The 22754-nt window shown below is 49.1% G+C and overlaps 1 protein-coding gene across 1 annotated transcript; it reads left to right on the forward strand.

Moving 5' to 3' along the window:
* The first annotated feature begins 11678 nt into the window (after positions 1 to 11678).
* Positions 11679 to 21329, forward strand: LOC118588945 (isochorismatase domain-containing protein 2A). Its single transcript, XM_036195667.1, has 6 exons — positions 11679 to 11822; positions 17525 to 17665; positions 17786 to 17995; positions 18167 to 18237; positions 18327 to 18444; positions 20956 to 21329. Exons 2-6 carry the CDS (start codon positions 17528 to 17530, stop codon positions 21046 to 21048), a joined length of 630 nt encoding a protein of 209 aa, XP_036051560.1. The 5' UTR covers positions 11679 to 11822; positions 17525 to 17527; the 3' UTR covers positions 21049 to 21329.
* Positions 21330 to 22754: the final 1425 nt, after the last annotated feature.

The raw sequence follows: 22754 nt of genomic DNA on the forward strand, positions 1-22754 counted from the left end.
AACTTATAAAGATCCGCCTGCCTCTGCCTCCTGAGTGCTGGGATTAAAGGTGTGCGCCACCATGCCTGCCCCCCCCCCTTTTAAAGTTTATTTTGAGTTTAGGCATATGGGTGTTTTGCCGGCCTGTATGCCTGTGCACCACATGCATGCAGTGCACCTGGAGGCCAGAAGCGGAGGAATTGAACCCTTGTCTTCTGGAAGAGCAGCCAGTGTTCTTAACCAGGAACTCATCCCTGAATCCTCTTTTCCTTATCTTTTGATTATTCAAGACAGAGTTTCTCTGAGTAACAGCCCTGGCTGTGCTGGAACTCGCCCTGTAAACCAGGCTGGCCTCAAACTCACAGAGATCACCTGCCTCTGCCTCCCGAGTGCTGGGATTAAAGGTGTGCACCATTACTGCCTAGCTAATTTTTATTTCTTTTAAGGGTGTTTTGTCTACATGTTTGTCTGTGTGAGGGTGTAGAATCTGGAGCTGGAGTTAACAGGCTGCTTTGAGCTGCCATGTGGTTGCTGGGTATTGAACCAGCAGGGTCCTCTGGGAGAGCAGCCAGTGCTCTTAACCACTGAGCCATCTCTCCAGCATCAGACCCTCTTTTCTTAAACAAACAAATAAACAGATAAGTAAATAAATTTTTTGCATTGGTGTGTGTGTGTGACACACACACACACACACACACACACAGAGAGAGAGAGAGAGAGAGAGAGAGAGAGAGAGAGAGAGAGAGAGAGAGAGAACACCATGGTGCCTATGTGGATGTCAGAGGACAGTGCTGGAGAGTCCTTTCTCTTGCTACCATGCAGGTCCTGGATATCAAACTTAGGTCACCAGGCTTGACAGTAAGCGCCTTTACCCATGGAGAGCACTTTTGGAAATTATTATATTGTTATTTCATTAGCATATAAATTAATTCGCATAGACATATGAAAATGATGGTATTTTCATGCGCACCGTGTTTAGGCTGATTTCCTGTTCCTCTTGTTCCTCTCCACCCAGCCTTCCTGCCTCTTCCCCACTGTACCCTCCACCCACAGGCTTCCCCTTGCCTTTTCCACATCCCAGGTGCTCTGTTTCCCTCCCCGTCTCCTCCCTTCCAGCATCTCCTCCTCCTGGGTCTCTTTCTAGTTTCCTGGCCTCCACCTACGCTCAGTCCCACACAACACACGTATATAAAAATCGAAAGCCGGAATCCATGCGGCGTTCGGTTTCCCGAGCCAGAATGACTCTGTTTAATGTGTTTTCCAGTTCCGTCGACTTTCCCATCATCATGAAGGAGCAGGAACTGCTCTTAACGCTGAGCCGTCTCTCCAGCTGCCCTCCCTTCTTTGAAAAAAGAATGACTTTTATTTGTGTGTCTGTGTATGTGCGCACACATATGTGTGTTCTCTCTCTCTTTAAACGGGGCCTCACGTATCCTAGGCTGGCCTCACACTCACTGTGTAGCTGAATGCTGTCCTTGAGCTCCTGAACTTCCTGCCTCCATCTCTTGAGTCTTAAGGTTGTAGGTGTATGACACACCAGGCTTTGAGGCCCCCCCCCCCCAATCTGGGGATTTCAATTAATGGGGAAGAGGATTACAAGTTCAAGGTCAGCCTGGGGGGACTTATCAAAAAGTAGGAGTTTTCCTGGCACTTGGGAGGCAGAGGCAGGCGGATCTCTGTGAGTTCGAGGCCAGCCTGGTCTACAGATCGAGTTGCAGGACAGCCAGGGCTACATAGAGAAACCCTGCCTCAGAAAAAAGGGTGGGGGGCTGAGTGTGTAGCTCAGTTGGTGGAGTGCTTGCCTATAATGTACAAAGCCCTGTACGCTAGTTACTTTTCTGTTGTGGTGATTAAGCCTCCAGTCTAAGACACTTTATAGAGGAAAAGGCTACTCTGGATTCCAGGATAATAGTCCATGATGGCAGAGCGGAGGCCGTGAGCAGCGGACATGGCGGCTGGAGTGGATGCTGAGCGCTGACATCCTTCAGTGTGAGCATGAAGGTAGAATGAACTAGAAATCTGAGCATCTTTAAACTCTCAGAGCTTGCCTCTAGTGACAGACTTCCTCTAACAAGGCCATACCTCCAAAACCTCCCAAACAGTACCACCGTCATCTGGAGAACAAGGGTTCAAAAGTCTGACACTATGGGGGATAGCTCATTTAAGCCACCACCACTGGGCTGGACTCCCCAGCTCTGAGTAACACCCAGCATGATGGCCCACGCCTGTAATCCCAGAACTCCGCAGATAAAGGCAGGAGGATCAGACATTCAAAGCCTTCCTCAGCTACATAGCAAGCTCCAGGCCAGCCTTGTCGTTAAAGAAAGGTGGTGGGGAGCTAGAGGGGTGGATCAGTGGTTAGATCACGCACTGCTCTTTCAGGAGAGCCGAGTTCAGTTCCCAGCACTCACGAGATGGCTCATAGTCACCTGTGACTCAACTTCCAGGCGTTTTGATGTCTCACCTGGTCTTTTCAGTGGTCCGCATAAACTAATGCAGGCACACACATAGTCACACATAAATGCGTTTTACAGACAGATCTGGAGGGGCTGTCGAAATGGCTTGGCAGGTCCAGGCATTTGCTGCTGTGCCTGATTACCTGAGTTCAATCCCCAGGGCACAAATGGTAGGGCAGAACCAATGTCCCCAAATCAGCCTCTGATCCCCACATACAGGTGCGTGCGCGCGCACACACACACACAAATAAATAAATTTTAAAGCCCTTTGAACAGTTCTGGGAAGTATCTCTGTTGGCACAGTGCTTGCCTAGGACTCGTGAAGGCCTGGGTTCTACCCTTATTACCACAAAACAAACAAACAAACAACAGATGTGATGACATAGACTGGAATCCCAGCACTTGAGAAGCAGAGGGAGGAGGATCAGGAGTTCAAAGTCATCCTCAGTTATAAACTGAGTTTGAGGCCAGTCTGGATGTGAGACCCTGTCTCAGAAGCCACCAGAATCTCGAACTCTGTCTCATAAAACAGAAGGAAGGAAGGAAGGGAGGGAGGGAGGGAGGGAGGGAGGGAGGGAGGGAGGAAGGAAGGAAGGATGAAAGAAAGACACTTAGGCTGGGTTCTCTTGAAAAGCCCACACCCACAATTGGATGAGGACTATCCTTTCCCAAAACTCTTTTAACATCTATGCTTAAATCTCTGTTAAAATTCTCCTCCCGACAAACTCCAACTTTGTTTCCTACCGACTCTTCCTGAAATTAGTTTCTGTTGCAAAGTCAAGCATCCCAGAAGAACTCAGGCCGCAGCAGAAGGTAGCCTGGAGCTGAGTCCCCAGCACCCCCGCCGCTGACAAGACCTGGGTACACGTCAGAAGACATAGGATCCTGGCTGGTACCCGGGCTTCTGGTTTTGTAGGTCTGGGGTGAGGACTGATAATTCACATTCCTAACAAGTTCCCAGGTGAGGCTGAGCTGCTGCTGCTGCTGTTGATGGCCTAGGTCGGTTCTCTCTCTCTCTGTGTCTCTCTGTCTCTCTGTCTCTCTCTCTCTGTCTCTCTCTCTCTGTCTCTCTCTCTCTGTCTCTCTCTCTCTGTCTCTCTCTCTCTGTCTCTCTCTCTCTGTCTCTCTCCCTCTCTCCCTCTCTCCCTCTCTCCCTCCCTCCCTCCCCTCTGTCTTTGTTTTGGACAGGATCTCATGTAGCTCAGGTTGGCCTGGAACTCAATATGTAGCCAAGGATGACCTTGAACTACCGATCCTCTTGCCTGACTCTGGGACCCATTTTTTTTTTTTTTTTGAGACCCACTCCATCAGACGATGGTTTGAACTTTCTTGCAAGTTTGAAATGTTTCATAATAAGATGACAAAAATGCATAACAGAGATGCAGGGTGATCCCCAGGGGAGCAGGGCCTGAGGGGAGCCTAGGGATAGGATGAAGTATTGTTGGGAAAATGCTGAGGCTACCCACTTCTGACCTAGATATTTTAGGTTGAGGCAGAGCTCATGGGAGAGTGCTTTTTGCTACCTGGGCTGCCCTAAAGGCTTGTATGTGGGAGGCCTGGAACCCTGGGGAGCAGAGGCAGAGCCCAGCATGGGGTGGGTATACCTAGAATTCTAGGGCAGAGAGCTCTTCCTTTAAAAAATTAGTTATTATTATTGTGTACGGGTGGGTGCGAGTGCCCACTGGTAGGCATGTGTGGAGTTCAGAGGACAGCTCTATGAAGTTGATGCTTTTCTTCCACCTTTAACTAGGTGGTGGGGATTGAACTCAGGTCATCAGAGTTTGTGGCAATCGCTTTTGTCTGCTGAGCCATTTAGTACTCCTTCAATCGCTTTTAACTTTTTATTTTTTAAATAATTTATTTATATTTTATATGCATTGGTGTTCTGTCTGCATGTATGTCTGTGTAAGGAGGGTGCCAGATCCCCTGGAACTGGAGTAACAGACAGTTGTCAGCTGCCATGTGGGTATTGGGAATTGAACCCAGGTCCTCTGGAAGGACAGCCAGTGCTTTTAACTGCTGAGCCATCTCTCCAGCCACCATTAACTTTTTATGTAGCATGCACAAGGCCCTGTGTTCCATGGTGGCACGTGCCTGTAATCCCAGAATTTGGGAGGCAGGAGCAGAAGCAGGAAGTCAAGAGTTCAAGGTTATCCTCCAATTTGTAGGGAATTGGGGATCATCTTGGTATATATGAGACCCTGTTTCAAAGAAAGCAAAACAGAATAACTCTCTTGATAAAATACATACTTATACGCCCAAGAAACCACTCACTGCCATGTAGCGATGTACAGACTTCCATTGCTCAGCTTTCTAGACAAATCCATTTTTCCTTTTCCATCTGTTTCTCCTCAGCTGCTCAGATCTCCAATATAGTTTTTAAGTGCCTCTCTGTGTCTGTTTTATTTATTTTTTTAATTGTTGAGACCAAGAACCTGCAAAAGGCACCCTGTGACCCCAGGGACAAGAGTGAGGGGAACATTCAAAGAGCCTGAGAGGTTGTCAAGGGTGCCTGGGGATTAAGAGATCAGCTCTGCGCTGCTCAGGAAACCTGTTTTCCTCTTGGCTGATGGGAGATGAGGATAGTGTAGGTAAGGCTGGGCATCCTAGGGGAAGTGGGGCTTGGGGTATCGGGCTGCCATTTACTCAAACTTGGCTCAAAAATTCCCTGAGAGATGGCTCAGAGGTTAAGAGCACTGACTGCTCTTCCAGAGGTCCTGAGTTCAATTACCAGTAACCACATGGTGGCTCACAATTATCTATGATGAAATCTGGTGCCCTCTTCTGGCATGCTGGCAGGACACTGTATACATAATAAATAAATCTTTTAAAAAAGAAAAGATTTCTTAAGGGAAAATTCTGGGCTGGCAGGGACAGCTACTGATCTACTGAAAAGTAGGTCCTTAGTTAAGCCCCTTACTTCTGGACTGGGGGGAGCTTAATGAGTTGGTCCCCATATGAGGGAGCACTAACTCATTACAAATAAATGTAATGGTAAGTAGTACTCACACTACTGTAGGTAAGGTACTATATCACCACCATCACCATGAGTATTAGAATGATCACTATAATCATCAGCACCATCATTATAATCATCACCACCATCATCATCACCTCCATCATTATCATCACCATCACCGTCATCACCACCTTCATCACCACCATTATCACATTATCACTATCACCACTATATGAAAAAGGAAATAAAGGGGGCTGGAGAGATGGCTCAGAGGTTAGGAGCACTGACTGCTCTTCCAGAGGTCCTGAGTTCAATTCCCAGCAACCACATGGTGGCTCACAACCATCTGTAATGAGATCTGGTGCCCTCTTCTGGCCTGCAGTCATACACGCAGGCAGAATACTGTATACTTAATAAATAAAATTAAAAAAAAAAAAAAAAGGAAATAAAAAGGAAAGGAAAGGACATGACCATTCCTAGGTATGGTGGAGGAGAGTTTATTATTGACATGTGGGAGAGCATAGCCAGGGACAAGGACATCTAGGAGAGTCTAGAGTGGACATGACCCAGAGCCACGTGTGGAGAGTGGGAGGTGTAGTAGACTATTATTTTAAGCTGGGAAGTGATGGCATGGTGACACTTGCCTTTAATCCCAGCACTCGGGAGGCAGAGGCAGGTGGATCTCTATGAGTTCGAGGCCAGCCTGGTCTACAGAGATCCAGGACAGACACCAAAACTACACAGAGAAATCTTGTCTCTAAAAAAAAAAAAAAAAAAAAAAAAAAAAAAAAAAAAAAAAAAGGAAGAAAAAAGGAAAAAAAAGATTATTTTAAGCTGTGTTACTTTTGTTTATGTTGCATTTGTTGAACTCTGAACTCTGTGAAGCTGTGTTACGGTAACTGTATAAAACACCTGGGTATGTGGATGGTTTTGGTTATTTAGTGGGTTATAGATATTTGTTATCATTTAAGGGAATATAGTATATTGATACAAGTTTAAAGTTATTTTTGTTACACTGTATATATGTTTCTATACTTGTTTAAAGAATTTTTGTATATTGCAATAACATCTAAGGTTACTTTTGTTGCAATGTATTATATATATGTTTCTATTTTTGTTTGAGGTATTGTGCCTATGCAGTTCATTTGGAAAGGTAGGATGAAGTTCTAGCTTTTTTTTTTTTTTTTGGTTTTTCGAGACAGGGTTTTTCTGTGTAGCTTTGCACCTTTCCTGGAACTTACTTGGTAGCCTAGGCTGGCCTTGAACTCACAGAGATCCCCCTGCCTCTGCCTCCCAAGTGCTGGGATTAAAGGCGTGCGCCACCACCACCTGTCGAAGTTCTAGTTTTTGAAAGTTATTATTATAAACTATATGGGATAATCAAGAAACATAGATCAGAAGTTAATCATTCATAATACTCCAATTTGTAGATATATTACATATGTTTTTCAGGTTAAATAGATATATTTTAGATAGATGGTCTTCTGGTCTTCAAATACTTCAAAGACCTATAGAATATGGCATTTAAAATATTTTTTTAACTTAGGGCTTTTCATGACAATGAGACACATCTGTTCCTAGCACCACCAATGTACTTCAGAGATGATGGGCACTGAAGGAACTTCTTTTTTTTTGAGCTGAGGATTGAACCCAGGGCCTTGCGCTTGCTAGGCAAGCGCTCTACCACTGAGCTAAATCCCCAACGCAGGAACTTCTTTTGGAGTTTGCTTTCACTGTGGCAAGGCTAGCCACTGGGCCAAGGAACTGCTCTTGCCTTTGACTGCAGACAATGTACTGTGCAGACCGGCCATGCAGGACACACAGTGTGCTGTGCAGACCGGCCATGCAGGACACACAGGAAAGTGACTGTTGAACTTGCCAAAAACAAGGCAGGACGGCCTTTCAAAATTCCTGCTTCATAGAAAAGTCTGCCAGATATGTTAGGCCTGTAGGCTGAAGATGGATGCCCCAACGTAGCAGAGGAACTTTGGGTGACTGTCCAGGCAGTCTCTGGTGTTAGATAATAGTACATCCTTCTGGATCTTTGATGGAGTTGAAGACTAGATAGTAATAGTTGCAGTTTTCCTTAGTTATGATGGAAAGTACATTAGGTGTAAAATTTTCGATTCACTAAGATATGATAGATAATGCATTATTTTCTCTGAATATGCTAACTACAGATAGACAGAATATCATGAATGCAATCCTTACTTGATAATTGGGTTTTTTTTTAAAAGATTGATTTATTTATTATGTATACAATGTTCTGTTTGCATGTATCTCTGCAGGCCAGAAGAGGGAGCCAGATCTTATTACAGATGATTGTGAGCCACCATGTGGTTGCTGGGAATTGAACTCAGGACCTCTGGAGGAACAGCCAGTGTTCTTAACCTCTGAGCCATCTCTCCAGACCAATAATTGTTATTATATATAGTCTTACTATGTTTAAGTTAAAACCCTTTCATTTTTATTTAGACAAAAAAGGGGAAATGTAGTAGAATATTATGTTTAAAGTATGTTACTTTTGTTTATGTTGAATTTTTTTAACGCTGTGAAGCCGTGTTACTGTGCCTGTTTAGAACACCTAATGGTCTAATAAAGAACTGAATGACCAATAGCAAGGCAGGAGAAAGGATAGTCATGGCTGGCAGGCAGAGAGAATATATAGAAGGAGAAATCTGGATGAAAAGGAGAAATCTAGCAGCCAGAGAAGGAGGAGGACTCCAGGGGCCAGCCACTCAGCTACACAATCAGCCAAGGAGTAAGAAACAAAGAAAGGTATACCGGAATGGAAAAGGAAAAGCCCAGAGGCAAAAGATAGCCTGGTTAATTTAAGTTAAGGAAAGCTGGCTAGAAACTAAGCCAAGCTAAGGCTGGGCATTCATAAGTAATAATAAGTTTGGGAGCTGGTGGTGGGTCCCACAAAAAAGTAAAATACCAACAACAGGGAGGGGAGGGGAGGGGAGGGGAGAGATACCAGGTGCAACAGGCAGCAGGCCCAAAGGTACCGAGAGAGCGGGTAACCAAACGGTCTGTATTATATATGGAAGAGCAGTTCCGTCCCCTCTTTTGGCACTCCCTTCTTAGTTATATGTATTTCTGCCACAGCTTCACGTTGTCCCGTAGTCTGCAGTCTCAGGAGATGACGGAGGTATCAATGGAAGGTAAAGGGAAGGGGACAGCTCATGGATACAGCTATGGGGAAGTCCTCATTCATGCTGGGGTGAGATTTGGTGATGGGGAGGCTGTTTTGGGATCACCCAAGGTCCTGGAAGTAATCCCTCCCTTTGCTCTATAAATAGATCCAATGATCTCATTGACTCGCTAAGTTGAATCTCCGTGAAATTGTTACTCAATCTTTCTTTAAAGCCCTATTTGGGAAGGAGGAGCAGTTGTTTATCTCTCCGCCCCCTCCCCACCAAAAAATCCATCACCTTCATCCTCACCATCGCCATCATCAACAAGGGCGATTGACGGTTGGTAAGGAAAATGGGCTCTTAGTCGGGCATAGTGGCCCACACCCACCATTTCAGCACTTAGGAGGTGGAGGCAGGAGGGTCAGGAAGGAACTAATCATCACCACTGGACAATAGTAAAGAAAGGGAAACATCTCTGAACTCAAGCTCCTGAGGATCATATTCATGCCCTACCTGTGGGGCCTGGACATTTCTTCAGCTGGATGTGCAGCCTGATGCCTGGATCTGGTTTTGACTGTGGTCAGTCTCTACCTCTGTCTTCTTTTTGAGGGGCATCCACACCATGGTTTCCTTTCTTCTTGTTTACTTCATTATTTTGATGGAGGCAGGATCTTGTTGTGTAGCCTGGTCTGGTCTCATAGTCCAAACAGTCCTCCTGTCTCAGGTGTCCAAGTGCTGAAATTACAGCTATATTCTGGGACACATTTATTTGGGCAGGTTTTTTTTTTTTGTTGTTGTTGTTGTTTGTTTTTTTCAAGACAGTATTTCTCTGTGTAGCCCTGGCTGTCCTGGAACTCGCTCTGTAGACCAGGCTGGCCTCAAACTCAGAGATCCACCTGCCTCTGCCTCCCAAGTGCTGGGATTAAAGGTGTGTGTCAGCACACCCGGCTATTTGGGCCATTCCCTCCCCCCACCCTCCAGGCTAACCCCCAGAGATAGAGGCTTATTAGCTTTGCTCAGTGATGGGTTCTGGGGTCTGGCATACAGTAGGTACACAATAAAAACACGTGTGGTGTTGGAACCTAACCTTGGGGCCTCCTGCCATCTACCCACTGAATCTGGTTGTGTGGGAACCTCCAATGGCTGAGCCTCCACTTGGGGGACCAGGGCTGTGTGCCGGACTGCAGCCCATGGTTTATAAGCAAAAGCCCCCACTGACATAGGCTTACAGACCTCAGGGCCTACGTGAGAGACACTCAGGGCTTGTACAGGCCCTAGGATGCATGGTTTGGTTCTCTGAAGTAGACACACAGATCAGAACATACCTCTCAAGCCTGCAAGGTGTCCTGGGGGGCTGCATTGTAGAGTGAGAGGTCACACTTGGGAGTGTGAGTGAGCCCTGACACTGTGTGTCTCAGTAAGGGTTTCTATTGTTGTGAAGAGACACCACGACCATGGCAACTCTTAAAGAGGAAAATATTTAACCGGGCGGTGGTGGCGCATGCCTTTAATCCCAGCACTCAGGAGGCAGAGCCAGGTGGATCTCTGTGAGTTCGAGGCCAGCCTGGGCTACCAAGTGAGTTCCAGGAAAGGCACAAAGCTACACAGAGAAACTCTGTCTCAAAAAAAAAAAAGGAAAATATTTAATTGTGGATGGTGGATGGCTTACGGTTTCAGAGGTTTAGTTCATTATCATCTTGGCAGCGTGCAAGCCGACAGGGTGCTAGAGAAGGAGCTGAGAGTTCTACATCTGGATCCACAGGCAGCAGAAGCAGATGTGACAATGGGCATAGCTTGAGCATAGGAGATCTCAAAGCCCCGCCCCCCCACTTCCTCTAACAAGGCCACGCCCACTCCAACAAAGCCACACCTCCTGATAATGCCCCTCGCTATGGGGGTCATTTTCTTCACACCATCACAGACCCTTCCCTACCTCACCAGACAGATGGGTTGCGTCTGGCTAGTTGAGGGGCTGATGTAGAAAGACAAAGTGTGGGCAAAGAGGGAGGGGGCTCTCTACGCATCTCCTACAAGCCCAATTAACACATAGTTGGGCCTGGGATACAAACAGGGGCGCACGGGTGCGGAGGCAGAGAAAAGCTCCTGGAGATAGCCAATTAAGGGGACAAAAGCCTCTTTAGCAAGGCCAGGCCAGGCGCAGAGTCAACCGGAGCGATTAATGTCGAGGGCCTTTAGAAGGAGACTTGGAGAGGGCATTGACGGTGGTTGACAGACGGTCGGGTCCCTGAGAGGAGTGCCCCACCTCCAGGCTCACACCACCCCAGAGCTTCTTCTTTGCTCCAGGTCCAGCATCAACTTAGGGGAAACTGAGGCCCAAATGACTCCAGGAAGCAGGGACGGCTTGGCTTCTGGGTGGAGGTTGTCCACGGAATCATAAGGCACATGCAGTGGAATGAGCAGGGGCAAGAAAGAGGTGAGAAAGAGAAAATACTGCCTGGGTTTCCCTAAATTGTATTTATTTAATTTTTTCATCTATTTATTTATTCTGCATCACCAGCTATTAACTCTGTGGTGTGTGTGTGTGTGTGTGTGTGTGTGTGTGTGTCTGTCTGTCTGTCTGTCTGTCTTTACACGCGTTCGTGTGCCACATCAGGCCTGCGGAGGTCAAAAGACAACTTGCAGGACTCATTTCTCTTCTTGCAGCATAAGAGGCCCAGAGATCAAGTCTCCAGACTTAGCGTCAAGTGCCCTAACTGGCTGAGCCATCTCACTTGCCCCTGCAGGTAAAATTTTGGGTTGTTGTTGTGTGTGTGTGTGTGTGTGTGTGTGTGTGTGTGTGTGTGTGTGACAGGCTCTCACTATGCAGCGCACAGAGGTCTTGAACTGGCAATCCTCTTGCCTCAGCCTCCCCGGAGTCAGGATTACATGTGGGTGCTACCACCTTTAGCTATGAGAGCCAGGTTGGAACCCCAGCTCTCCCACCAGCCAGCGCAGGGCCTAAAGCGCCGCTCCCTGCCGCGGCCGCCACTCACGCCCTTATCGGCTCCCCATTGGTCCGAGACGCTATCTTCCCGCCCCACCGCGCTTCTACGGACCAATCAGACTCTCGCGATGACCCGCCTTCGCCGCCCCGCCCCTCACAGGGCGCTGCAGAGGCTCGGGACCGATTGGCCTGCTCGGGAGGGAGGGGCAGACACGTAAGGGGCGCAGACCTCGTGTCCAAAGCAGGCCAACCGGTGACCCAGCCGGAAACCGTGAGGGTCCCGTGGCGAAAGTGAGCAGAAGGCACCTGTTGGAGGGGCTGGCTGGACTCGAACCTGGTACCACCGGGTAAGTCCAACCACCCCTCCTTGCAGACCGGGGAACGGAAGCCTTGCGGGGTATCCGACTCCTGCTGGTGTCCGAATGGACCACCAGGCAGGGACTCGAACCCTCCTCCTCCAGGAAGAAATGGATGCCCAGAGAGGGAGTGAAATCACTCAGGGCCGCACAGCCTGGAAATCTGGGTTCCCGCAGTAGTGTCCAGTTGCCACTTACCGAATTAAACAGCCTCACCCTAACCCCTCAGCAGGAGGTCACTCACCCCAGCCTAGGACAGGCTTACCCCTCTGAGGGCTCCTCCCAGAACCTCCTCGATGTCCTCAAATCTCTCTCCATCCAGACATCCCCCCTGTCTTCTTACACGCCCTCCACAACTCTCTCTCTCTCTCTCAAATTGGTCGTTTTCTGTCCCAGACTCTCACCCGGGTCCCACTTCGTCTTCCTGTCATACCCAGCTGGCCCGAACTTTTTTTTTTTAAAACAACAAAATACAAGGTAGTATAAAATTGGAGTAGAGGTTCTGGGCATGGTGACACATGCTTGTAATACCAGCACTCGGGAGACCTGAGTTTGCCAGGAGACTGAGCCAAGCCTTGGAAGCCAGCCAGGGCAACGCAGTGAGACCTTGCCTTTTAAATGAATTAATAAATAAGATTGTGTGACAGGTGTTCAGTGAAGAAGAAATGAAGACTTGCGTAAGGCCCTCCGTTATTGAAACCAGCCTGTGGTGGTGTGGCTGAGATAGTGGTTCCTGTTGCGGTCTTCTAGGGGAAACTGGGATTACAGATGTCCACGCCCACATCTGGTTGAACTTCAGCCTTCTCACATGCTAAGCAGCCACTATAGACTGAACCACATGCCCAGCCTTCTTTTTACTTTTTTTTTGAGACAAAAATCTCACTAGGTTGGCCAGGCTAGACTTGAACTTTGGATCCTCCTGTCTCAGCCCCCCAAGGAGTAGTTAAGTTGATAGGGCCAAGACACAAAAGCCCACCTTATTAAAGTTGACAGATTTTACCTGAGACCAGGAGATGGCTCCGTCGGGGAAGGGCCTGCACACAGTGTGAGGATCTGAGTTCGAATCCCCAGTACTCACGCTGAAAGTCAGGTAGCAGTCAGTGTGCATCTGTATGAGTCTATAAGCTCCAGCTTCATTGAGAGACCCTGTCTCAAAAAAAAACCAAGCAGACAAGCAGACCAGCAATAAAGGAAGACACTGGATGGACACTGGCCTCTGTCCTCCTCACACGTGTGCACACACAAACAGAACATATTTCTTTTTAAGATTTACTTATTGCTTTTATTTATGCGTGTGTGCCTGCATGGATTTTATGTGCAGCATGTGCACCCTGGTGCCCACGGAGGCCAGAGGGTATTGGATCTCCTAGAACTGGAGTTGCAGGAGGTTTTAAGTCGCCTTGATGTTGGTGCTAGGAACCGAACCTGGGTCCTCACCTCTCTAGCCCCATGGGAACATATTTCTTAGAAGGCACATTGACAGATTGTTGGGTGGGTGAGACCAGGTCTCACAGGGCCCAGGCTGGCCTCCAACTCAGAGATCCACCTGCCTCTGCTTCTCCAATGCTGGGGGTTGAAGGTGTGCACCACCAGGCTCAGTGAGAATGTATTTCTTAGGATAGACACATTGATGGATTGTGCGGCAGGTGAGACCAGGTCTTATAGTGCCCAGGCTGGCCTCGAACTCAATATGTAATTGAAGATATAAGTCTTCTCATCTCCTGCCTCCATCTCCCTAGGCCCAGGATGCAGGCATGCACCACCATGCCCAGGGTGTGCAGGTTTGGGGATGGAGCACAGGGCTTTGTGTATGATAGGCAAGCGCTCCACTAACAGAGCTCCAGCCCTAGAGTTTGTTTGTTTGTCTGGATATACGGTCTCTCTGTGGCCCTAGCTGTCCTGGAACTTACTCTGTAGATCAGGCTGGTCTCGAACTCACAGAGATCTGCCTGTCTGTGCCATGTGAGTGCTGGAATCAAAGGCCTATATCACTACACCTGGCCTGAGTTTTTGTAATAACAAATATCTGTGTCCTTACCACATAGCTTAAAAAAATGTCTGTTGCTCAGCAATCCCTCTCTGTACCCCCCTCTGCTGGATCCCCACCTCCCTCCATGCCCCCTCTGCTGGGTCCCCACCTCCCTCCATGTCCCCTCTGCTGGGTCCCCACCTCCCTCAGTGTCCCCTCTGTTGGGTCCCCACCTCCCTCCATGCCTCCTCTGCTGGATCCCCACCTCCCTCCATGCCCCCTCTGCTGGATCCCCACCTCCCTCCATGCCCCCTCTGCTGGATCCCCACCTCCCTCCATGCCCCCTCTGCTGGGTCCCACCTCCCTCCATGTCCCCTCTGCTGGGTCTCTACCTTCCTCCATGCCCCCTCTGCTGGGTCCCCACCTCCTCTGCTGGGTCCCTGCGTCCCACTGAATGGATACATGGTGAACGAATACAAACAAACCTGCACACAGACAGTGGAAAGAGCTGCAGAGAAAGCCCAGTGGGAACCCCAGTTATGGAGCAGTTTGAGGACCCAGCAGCAACACAGCCTCCTAGGAACACTGGCTGACACGTGCCACGGCTTGTGAAACTTCAGACTCTGTGGGTGTACAGACACCACACAGAGAAGCCCGGAAGCATGATTGGGCCCCTTCGGCACACAGGTTTTTCTCTTTTAAAAGTGTTACTGGGCAGCTGGCTTCACCAGACTTGTGTGTTCTTTTTCTGTTTTTTTTTCTTTCAATAATTAAAAAATTTGTTTTATTTTATATGCATTGGCGTTTTGCCTGCATACATTCCAGATCTTGGAGTCACAGACAGTTGTGAGCTGCCATGTAGTTGCTGGGAATTGAACCCTGGTCCTCTAGAAGAGCTGTCAGTGCTCTTAACCACTGAGCCATCTCTCCAGCCCCCCTTTCTCTTTTAAATTGTGGAGAAATACCTATAAAACACTTGTCTGGGGAGATGGCTCCTTTAGCAAAGTGCATTCCAGACGAGCATGAACACCATGTAGAAGCCATTGTGGGTTCGAATCCCTGGTACTGATATAAAAGGCTGGGCATGGTTGCATGTATTTGTGTCTCTGGCATTGGAGGGCAGAGAGAATCTGGTTTAGTAGAGACCTTGTCTAAGGCAATAAAGTGAAGGGCAATAGAGGAAGATCCTGGACATCCTGCTGCGGCCACACATGCACACACATGAAGTCATGCACGAGCGCGCGCACACACACACACACACACACAGTGGATGGCACCCGAGGAACATCAGAGGTTGTCCTCTGGCTTCCACAATCAGTCACATGTATGCTCAATCCCCTCACCCCTCCAACACATGCACAGATACAAAAAGAAATGGCCAGGATGGGCAAAGCCACAGACTCAGCCAGCCAGGGCATGGGAAGGGAGGGGCTTGAGGGGACTGTTAATGGATGCAGGATTTCTACTTGCAGTGATGAAAATGCTCTGTATCTACCTAGGTCAATGGTCATGGCACACACATGAATGTTCCCCCTGTGCATTTACATTTAAATTTTATTTTTTAATTTTTAAAAAATTTTGTATTGTTTAATAGCCTTAGATTTTTTTTTGAAATTATTACTTTATTTTCTGTGTATGGGTGGTTTACCTGCATGTATATCAGTACACCACGTCTGTGCCTGGTGTCTGCAGAGGCCAGAAGAGGTCATTGAGTCCTCTGGAACTGGAGATCCAGATGGTTGTGAGCAGCCACATGGATTCTGGAAATCAAACCCAGGTCCTCTGTGAGAGCAGCCAGTGCTCTTAACTGCTGAGCCATCTCTCCAGCTCCTTTATTGGTATTTTAAGACAAGGTCTTATTCTATATTCCTGGTTGGCCTGGAACTTTTTCTTTGGTTCCAGGCTGGCCTTGAATACTCAGTGATCCCCCTGTCTTCAGCCTCCTGAGTGCTGAAATTTCAGTCATGGCTCATTCTGGACATTCCCTGTGAGTAGACTCATATGTCACATGGCCTTTATTATGGACCTTTTACACTGAATATTGTACTTTTGGGGTTCACCAGAGTTGTAACGCCTATTAGGGTTTCATTAGTTTCTATGACTGGCGAATATGCCAGTGTGTGGGTTTTTTTCCAAGTCCCAGAAAGAGGTTCAGCAACAGTGGTTTTGTTTTGTTTCACTGTGTAATTCTGCCTGTCCTGGAACTCTGTAGACCAGGTTGGCCTCGAACTCACAGAGATCCACCTGCCTCTACCTCCTGAGTGCTGGGATTAAAGACATGTGCCACCATCGCCCTCAGCAACAGTGATTTATACTTGGGTAAACTGAGGCTGGCAAGGAACTGTTGGCCTTTCTGGAGAAGCCAGGCTTTAAGGGGCTCAAATAGCCTGACGTGATACCACATGCTTATTAGCTCAGAACTCAGGAGGCTGATGCTGAAGGATTGTAAGTTTAAGGCCCATCCTGAGCTACATAGCAAGACTTCAAGGCTCTTTTTTTTTTTTTTAAATAATTTGTTTATTTGTATTTTATGTATATTGGTGTTTTGCCTGCATGCATGTCTGTGTGAGGGTGTCAGATCCCCTGGAACAGGAGTTACAGGTTGTTGTGAGCTGCCATGTGGGTGCTGGGAATTGAACCTGGGTCCTTTGGAAGAGCAGTCAGTGCTCTTAACCACTGAGCCATCTCTCCAGCCCGCTCTTTTTTATTTCAAAGATAGTGTTCCAGATCTGTATGCCCCTGGGCAGGTCACTTTACTGCTCAGGCCTCAGTTTCCCCAAGGGTGGAGGCCTCAACGTGCTCTACTAGTGACAGGTAGAAAGTGAGGAAAGTACTTGTTGATACTGTACAACCTTTGTGCAAGAAGGAGGACGCTGTGGGAGGAGGTTGTGGAGGGTGACTCTGGAGCTGAGGCAGATATCTGCGCTCAGAGACCCCTTCCAGGGGAAGTAGCCTCACCTATAAACGGGGGGGGGGGGGGGGGGGGATCTTAGGCCTGGAGGTGGGAGCAGGCTGCAGGGACCACAGAACCAAGTGTGTGAACCCGGGCTTCATCCCCTTGACTTCATCACGTCCTTGAGCCTCATCCCCTGCTGCATTTTGCAAAGCTCCAGTGGGGCATGCGCGTGAGACACACAGACACACAGACTCAGTCACAGACAGGCATGCATGCAGGCACACACGCACCGCCCTGTAACCTCAGTGTATTTTTTTTTTTTTCCTGAGACAGGGTTTCTCTGTGTAGCTTTGCTCCTTTCCTGGAACTCGCTTTGTAGACCAGGCTGGCCTTGAACTCACACAGATCCACCTGCCTCTGCCTCCCGAGTGCTGGGATTAAAGGCATGGGCCACCACTGCCCGGCTAACCTCAGTGTATTTATTATATACAGTTGAACAGGGCAGCAGTTAGTACATACAGACAGACAAGGGGGCAGGTTTAGCGGATCATAGAACCGTCTCTGTAGGGGGCAGTTTTCAAGAGCCGGGGAACAAGGCTACTGTGGACATTTCCCGCACACATCATCAATATTCACACTCAGACCTGAAAGAGCCTTGGCCATCCCTCTGAGCCTCATCCGGTGAAGGCTTGTCCATTTCCCATGGGTCTGAGGGATCGGGTCTTGACATGGTCATGCACATGTCAAAAGTCCGCATGCACTAAAGACTTCCCTTGAATCTCCACATTCCCATCTGACCCTGCCTACTGTCCCTCTGTCCACCCCTAGGAAATGGCCGCAGCCAGGGCTAGCCTGGGCCGGATCCTCCCAGAGTCCTCCATCCTGTTCCTATGCGACATGCAGGAGAAGTTTCGACCCAGCATAGCCTACTTCCCACAGATCGTGTCGGTGGCCGCTCGAATGCTGAAGGTACAAACTACGTTCTTTTCAAGACCCGGGAGTCCAGACCCAGCCTCCTCCCCAGACCCGGGAGTCCAGTTTCCAGCCCACATCCTGGGGATCTAGTCCCATGTTTCTTTTCTCGTGTAGGTGGCCCGGCTGTTGGATGTCCCTGTCTTGCTGACGGAGCAGTACCCACAAGGCCTGGGCCCCACAGTGCCCGAGCTGGGCGCTCAGGGCCTTCGGCCGGTGAGTAAGACGTGCTTCAGCATGGTGCCCACCTTACAGAAGGAGCTGGACGGCCGGCGCCAGCTGCAGTCCGTGCTGCTCTGCGGCATCGAGACCCAAGTCTGCATCTTGGTGAGACCCTGCCTGCCCTCAGCTCCTGGTCCTCCTTCCTGCCCTGGGGCCCTGGCCGAGCCTCCTCATCCTCATCCCAAGTCCCCAGTTCTGGCTGGGGCTCCCCAATCCCTCACTGGGAGGGAGCCCTATCTGTGCTCTGGGTCTGAACCTGGACCTCTCTGCCCTTAGAACACGGCCCTGGACCTCCTGGACCAGGGACTGCAGGTCCATGTGGTGGTGGACGCCTGCTCTTCCCGCAGGTGAGAGGGTCTCTGTGGGGTGGCCCCTCCGTGTGTGGCAGGCACACGGCAGCGTGGACGCCTGCCCGCTCTCCCCCTCTCTCCTGTAGCCAGGTTGACCGTCTGGTGGCACTGGCCCGCATGAGGCAGAGCGGAGCGTTCCTCTCCACCAGCGAATCGCTCATTCTGCAGCTTGTGAGGGACGCTGCCCACCCCCAGTTCAAGGAGGTATTGGGCCCTTTGGGCTTCTGTGAATAGACGGATCCCCCCTTTTTGATAAAGGGTTTCCTTCCTGTGTGCCGGATTGGCCTTGGACATGCTGTGTAGCCAAGGGTGCCTTTAAACGTCTGTTCTTTGTATGTCTGCCTCCCAAGTGCTGGGATTTACAGCCCCGCTGCGCCCCGCTGGCTGGCTTTCTTTTCTTAGTTTCTCTGTTTCTCTGTCTCTGTCTCTCTCTGTCTCTCTCTCTCTTTCTCTCTCTCTCTCTCTCTCTCTCTCAGAACTTTGTACATATTATTTACATTTTAGTATGAGTGTGTGTGAGTGTGTGTGTGGTGTGTGTGTGTGTGTGTGTGTGTGTGTGTGTGTGTATGAGAGAGAGAGAGAGAGAGAGAGAGAGAGAGAGAGAGAGAGAGAGAGAGAGAGCGAGCCACAGCATACAGATGGAGGAGATGGAGGTCAGGTTCACCGTGAGGGAGTCAGTTCTTGGCTTTACCCATGTTGGTTCCCAGGATGGAACGCAGGTCAGGCTTGAAGACAAGTGCCTTGTTTACCGAGCCACCTTGCTGGCCCTTGCTTTTTCTGTTCGTTTGTTTTGTTTTGCTTTTTAATTGTTTTTGTTTTGTTTTGCCCCTTCCAGATAGTTGGCGGTTACAATTACATTGTAAATTTGGTCATCGCCTAATAAAGCTCCTAGTTGCCCTAGCTCAGCCTGAATAAGTAGCCCAGGCTGGCCTCAAACTCATGGCAATTTCCTGCCTCAGCCTCCTGAGCACTAGGATTGCAGCTATGCACCATTATGCCTTACTGAGAAATATTATTTCTTTGGGCTTCTGAAAAACACCCAGGTGCAGGGCAGGCTGAAATAGCAATATTACATTAGGTAGCGCAGAACAGAGATGTGTGACCAGCTAGAAGGTCCCCTCGGGCCCCCTGAAATCAGTTGTGGGGCTTAACTGGGATGAGGTAGTGGCGATTTGGGATTTGTGTCTTTTAGTTTAGTTGTCTGGAGATGCACTGATGACGACAATGTGGTTGGTTTCTCCTGTTCAACCAAGAGGGGCTGGTGTGAATGAGTTGAGAGTTCATGGTCACAGTTTGGGCCTGTGTGGAGCCGAGGCCTCAAAGGAACGACGGGAAAGATGAGATTAGTGAAGACGGGAAGGTGTAGGCAGGAGACCCTAAGACAGAGCCATCCATCATTAGTGGTCCAAGGCAACTGAGCAGACCAAGATGGCGGGCGATTTGCTCAGCCAGGCAGGAGTGGCGAGAAACAGAGGAAAAGGAACACTGTTTTTTTCTTCCATCTTTGAGTGCTTGTGTGTAGAGTGGGTATATGCGAGCACGTGTGTGGGGAGCATGTGTGTGTACACTCATGTGGAGCCTGAGGTTGGCGTCGAGAATCTTCCTTGATTGCTCTTACACCTTATACGTGAAGGCAGGGTCTCTCTGTCGAACCTGGAGCTAGGGGATGTGGCTAGTCTCACCAGCCATCTTTCCTGGGGTTCCTCTGTCTCTGCCTTCAGAGACTGCAATCACAGTGGGCTCTGCCCAGCCAGTTTTTATGTGGGTTCTGGTCATCTGAACTTGGGTCTTCACACTTGTACACAAACTCTATACACTGAGCCATCTCCCCAGCCCATTCCCAGGGAAACTTTTCTTTTTCCTTTCTTTATTATTTTTTAAAGTTTTATTTATTGATTATGTATACAGTGTTCTGCCTGCATGAAAGCCTGCAGGCCAGAAGAGGGAACCAGATCTCATTATAGATGGTTGTGAGCCACCATGTGGGTGCTGGGAGTTGAACTCAGGACCTCTGGAAGAGCAGCCAGTGCTCTTAATCTCTGAGCCATCTCTCCAGCCCTCTATTTCCTTTTTTTAAAAGATAAGACTTAACTGCCAGGCGGTGGTGGTGCACGCCTGTAATCCCAGCACTCTGGAGGCAGAGGCAGGTGGATCTCTGTGAGTTCGAGGCCAGCCTGGTCTACAGAGCTAGTCCAGGACAGGCTCCAAAGCTACAGAGAAACCCTGTCTCAAAAAAAAAAAAAAAAAAAGACTTACTATGTAACCATGGCTGATCTGGAACTCGAATTGTAGATCAGACTGACTTCAAATTTAGAGGTATGGCTGCCTCTGCCTCCCAAGTGCTAGGATTAAAGGCATGCATACGCCTCCATGCCTACTCCAGGAAGACTTTAAAAAAAAATTACTTTACTCTATGTATGCAGATGCTTTGCCTGTATGTATGTCTTGTGCACCACATGTGCAGTGCCCAAAGAGTCTAGAACAGGACATCGGATCCCTTGGACCTGGAGTTACAGAGAGTTGTGAGCGGCTGTGTGGGAGCTGGGAACTGAGCCCAGGTCCTCTGCAAGAACAGAAAATGCTCTTAATGGCTGAGCCATCTCTCCAGCCCCTAGGAACACTTTTTAGGAGAGTGGTTGGCTGGGGGAAGGCTGCCAGGAGGACCAGGGAGATGGGCAGTTCTTGACTTCTGACCCAGACTTCCTCCACCTACAGATCCAGAAGATCATTAAGGAGCCAGTCCCAGACAGTGGGCTGCTGGGCCTCTTCCAAGGCCAGAACCCCCTCTTGCTGAACTCCAGACCCTGAGTTGAGATGGGAGCATCATTTTCCCCTCCTCTCTGAATCCCAAGAGTCCACCTGGAGGCCTGCGCTGTGGGAGAGGAGGGGTGTATGCCTCCTGCTTAAAGAACTGGTCCTGGAAAGGCTAATGAGTGCTGGAAGGGTGGGGGTCGTGGGGTTGACTGAGGAGAGGTGGATGAGGGACTCTGTTCAGGTTCCCCTCATGAGGTGGAAAACCAAAGGGCAAAGAAGTGTCACGGACTGGGACCCCAGACTCCGAATAAACGTTGATGTGGCTGTGGACCAAACCATTATTGGGTTTGTGAGGTGTCACAGGGGCTGCTGGGGTGTGCAGGTGGGAGAAGATGATGAGGTGAGGTAAGGAGGGGGGTGCCTCTTCCCAGCCCCAAGCTGGGGCTAGACACAGGCCGTGTCTGCATAGTAGGCAGCAGGTGCATCTTGAAGTAGGAGTTTCTGGCCGTCCCCATCTCAGGTGGTACTTATGCCCATCTCTGCTGGCTCGCCTCCATAACTCCTGCATTCTGCAGGCCTGTGAAACCAAGTTCTGCTACCCTGAGAGGGAGCTGGATCCTGTTACCACAGCTGCAGAGGCCTCTGACTGCCCACATGACTAAACCTGGGGAAACAGTTCCCTAAACAACTCTTTTTCTGGAAGAGTACCTCTTCAGCTTTATAGCATCATGCAGGCTTGCACCAGGGTGCCAGAGAAGAGCCTGGAAGACCAGGCAGTGTGTGGCAGGGACAGAGTTCCTCCATGGAGCCCTCGAAGGGACAACCCATGAAGCTATGAAGGAGAACCCTAGGTTGCAGCGTTAGAGTAGTGCAGGGTGTTAGAGATGTCCCTGAAGAGACAGATGTGCTGTTTTCTCAGAGGACAGTCTTTCAAAAAGTTTGCCTTTTTATACCCTGGCACCACTCTCAGCAGGTAAAATAAGGGTTACAGGAACACCAGCACTATGATACTGGGCTAGTTCTTCTGATAACTGAGATGGCTCCCAAGTGATTAACAGGGGAGTAGCATATACAGTGTGGATACACTGGACAAAGAATTTGTTGTCTTTTTGTATTTTCGAGACAGGGTTTCTCTGTAGCTTTGGAGCCTGTCTTGGACTAGCTCTGTAGACCAGGCTGGCCTCGAACTCACAGAGGTCCACCTGCCTCTGCCTCCTGAGTGCTGGGATTAAAGGCGTGTGCCACCACTGCCCGGCTAGAATTTGTCTTCTAACAGTGAGGAGTGCATGGCATAAGATTTTGTCACACTACTCAGAATGGCACACAGATTAAAATGAGGAATTTTCTGTGTGATGTGTGAAGACCAAGAGTGACTGAACTAAAGTAGAAATGGAGACCTCAGATTGCATGGGGCGGGGGGAATCACTAGATATCCTGGGACGTCTCAGACTCCACAGTCCCATGAACTAATTGTTCATAACCTCCAGCGAGAGGTAGCTGTGTCATGGTGTCTATCCATGTGTATCTGTTCATGTCCTTGTAGGATGATCAGCCAACTGACTGCAGGGTAAATATTTGATCCTGCTCATTCTGTTTCCATTTCTCTGGGGAACCCTGATATAGGAAAGACACCCAGCTGGGATCACAGGTCATTGGCCAAGCCCCTTAGGACTGAATCTGTAGGTTGTAGATATTGCTGGCCTTGAAACCTGAGGACCACCATGGATGTCATGGACATGTGACATCCACAGAGAGGGTGT

Source organism: Onychomys torridus, chromosome 1 (genome assembly GCF_903995425.1).
Source record: "Onychomys torridus chromosome 1, mOncTor1.1, whole genome shotgun sequence".
In the NCBI taxonomy this organism is placed as follows: Eukaryota; Metazoa; Chordata; class Mammalia; order Rodentia; family Cricetidae; genus Onychomys; species Onychomys torridus.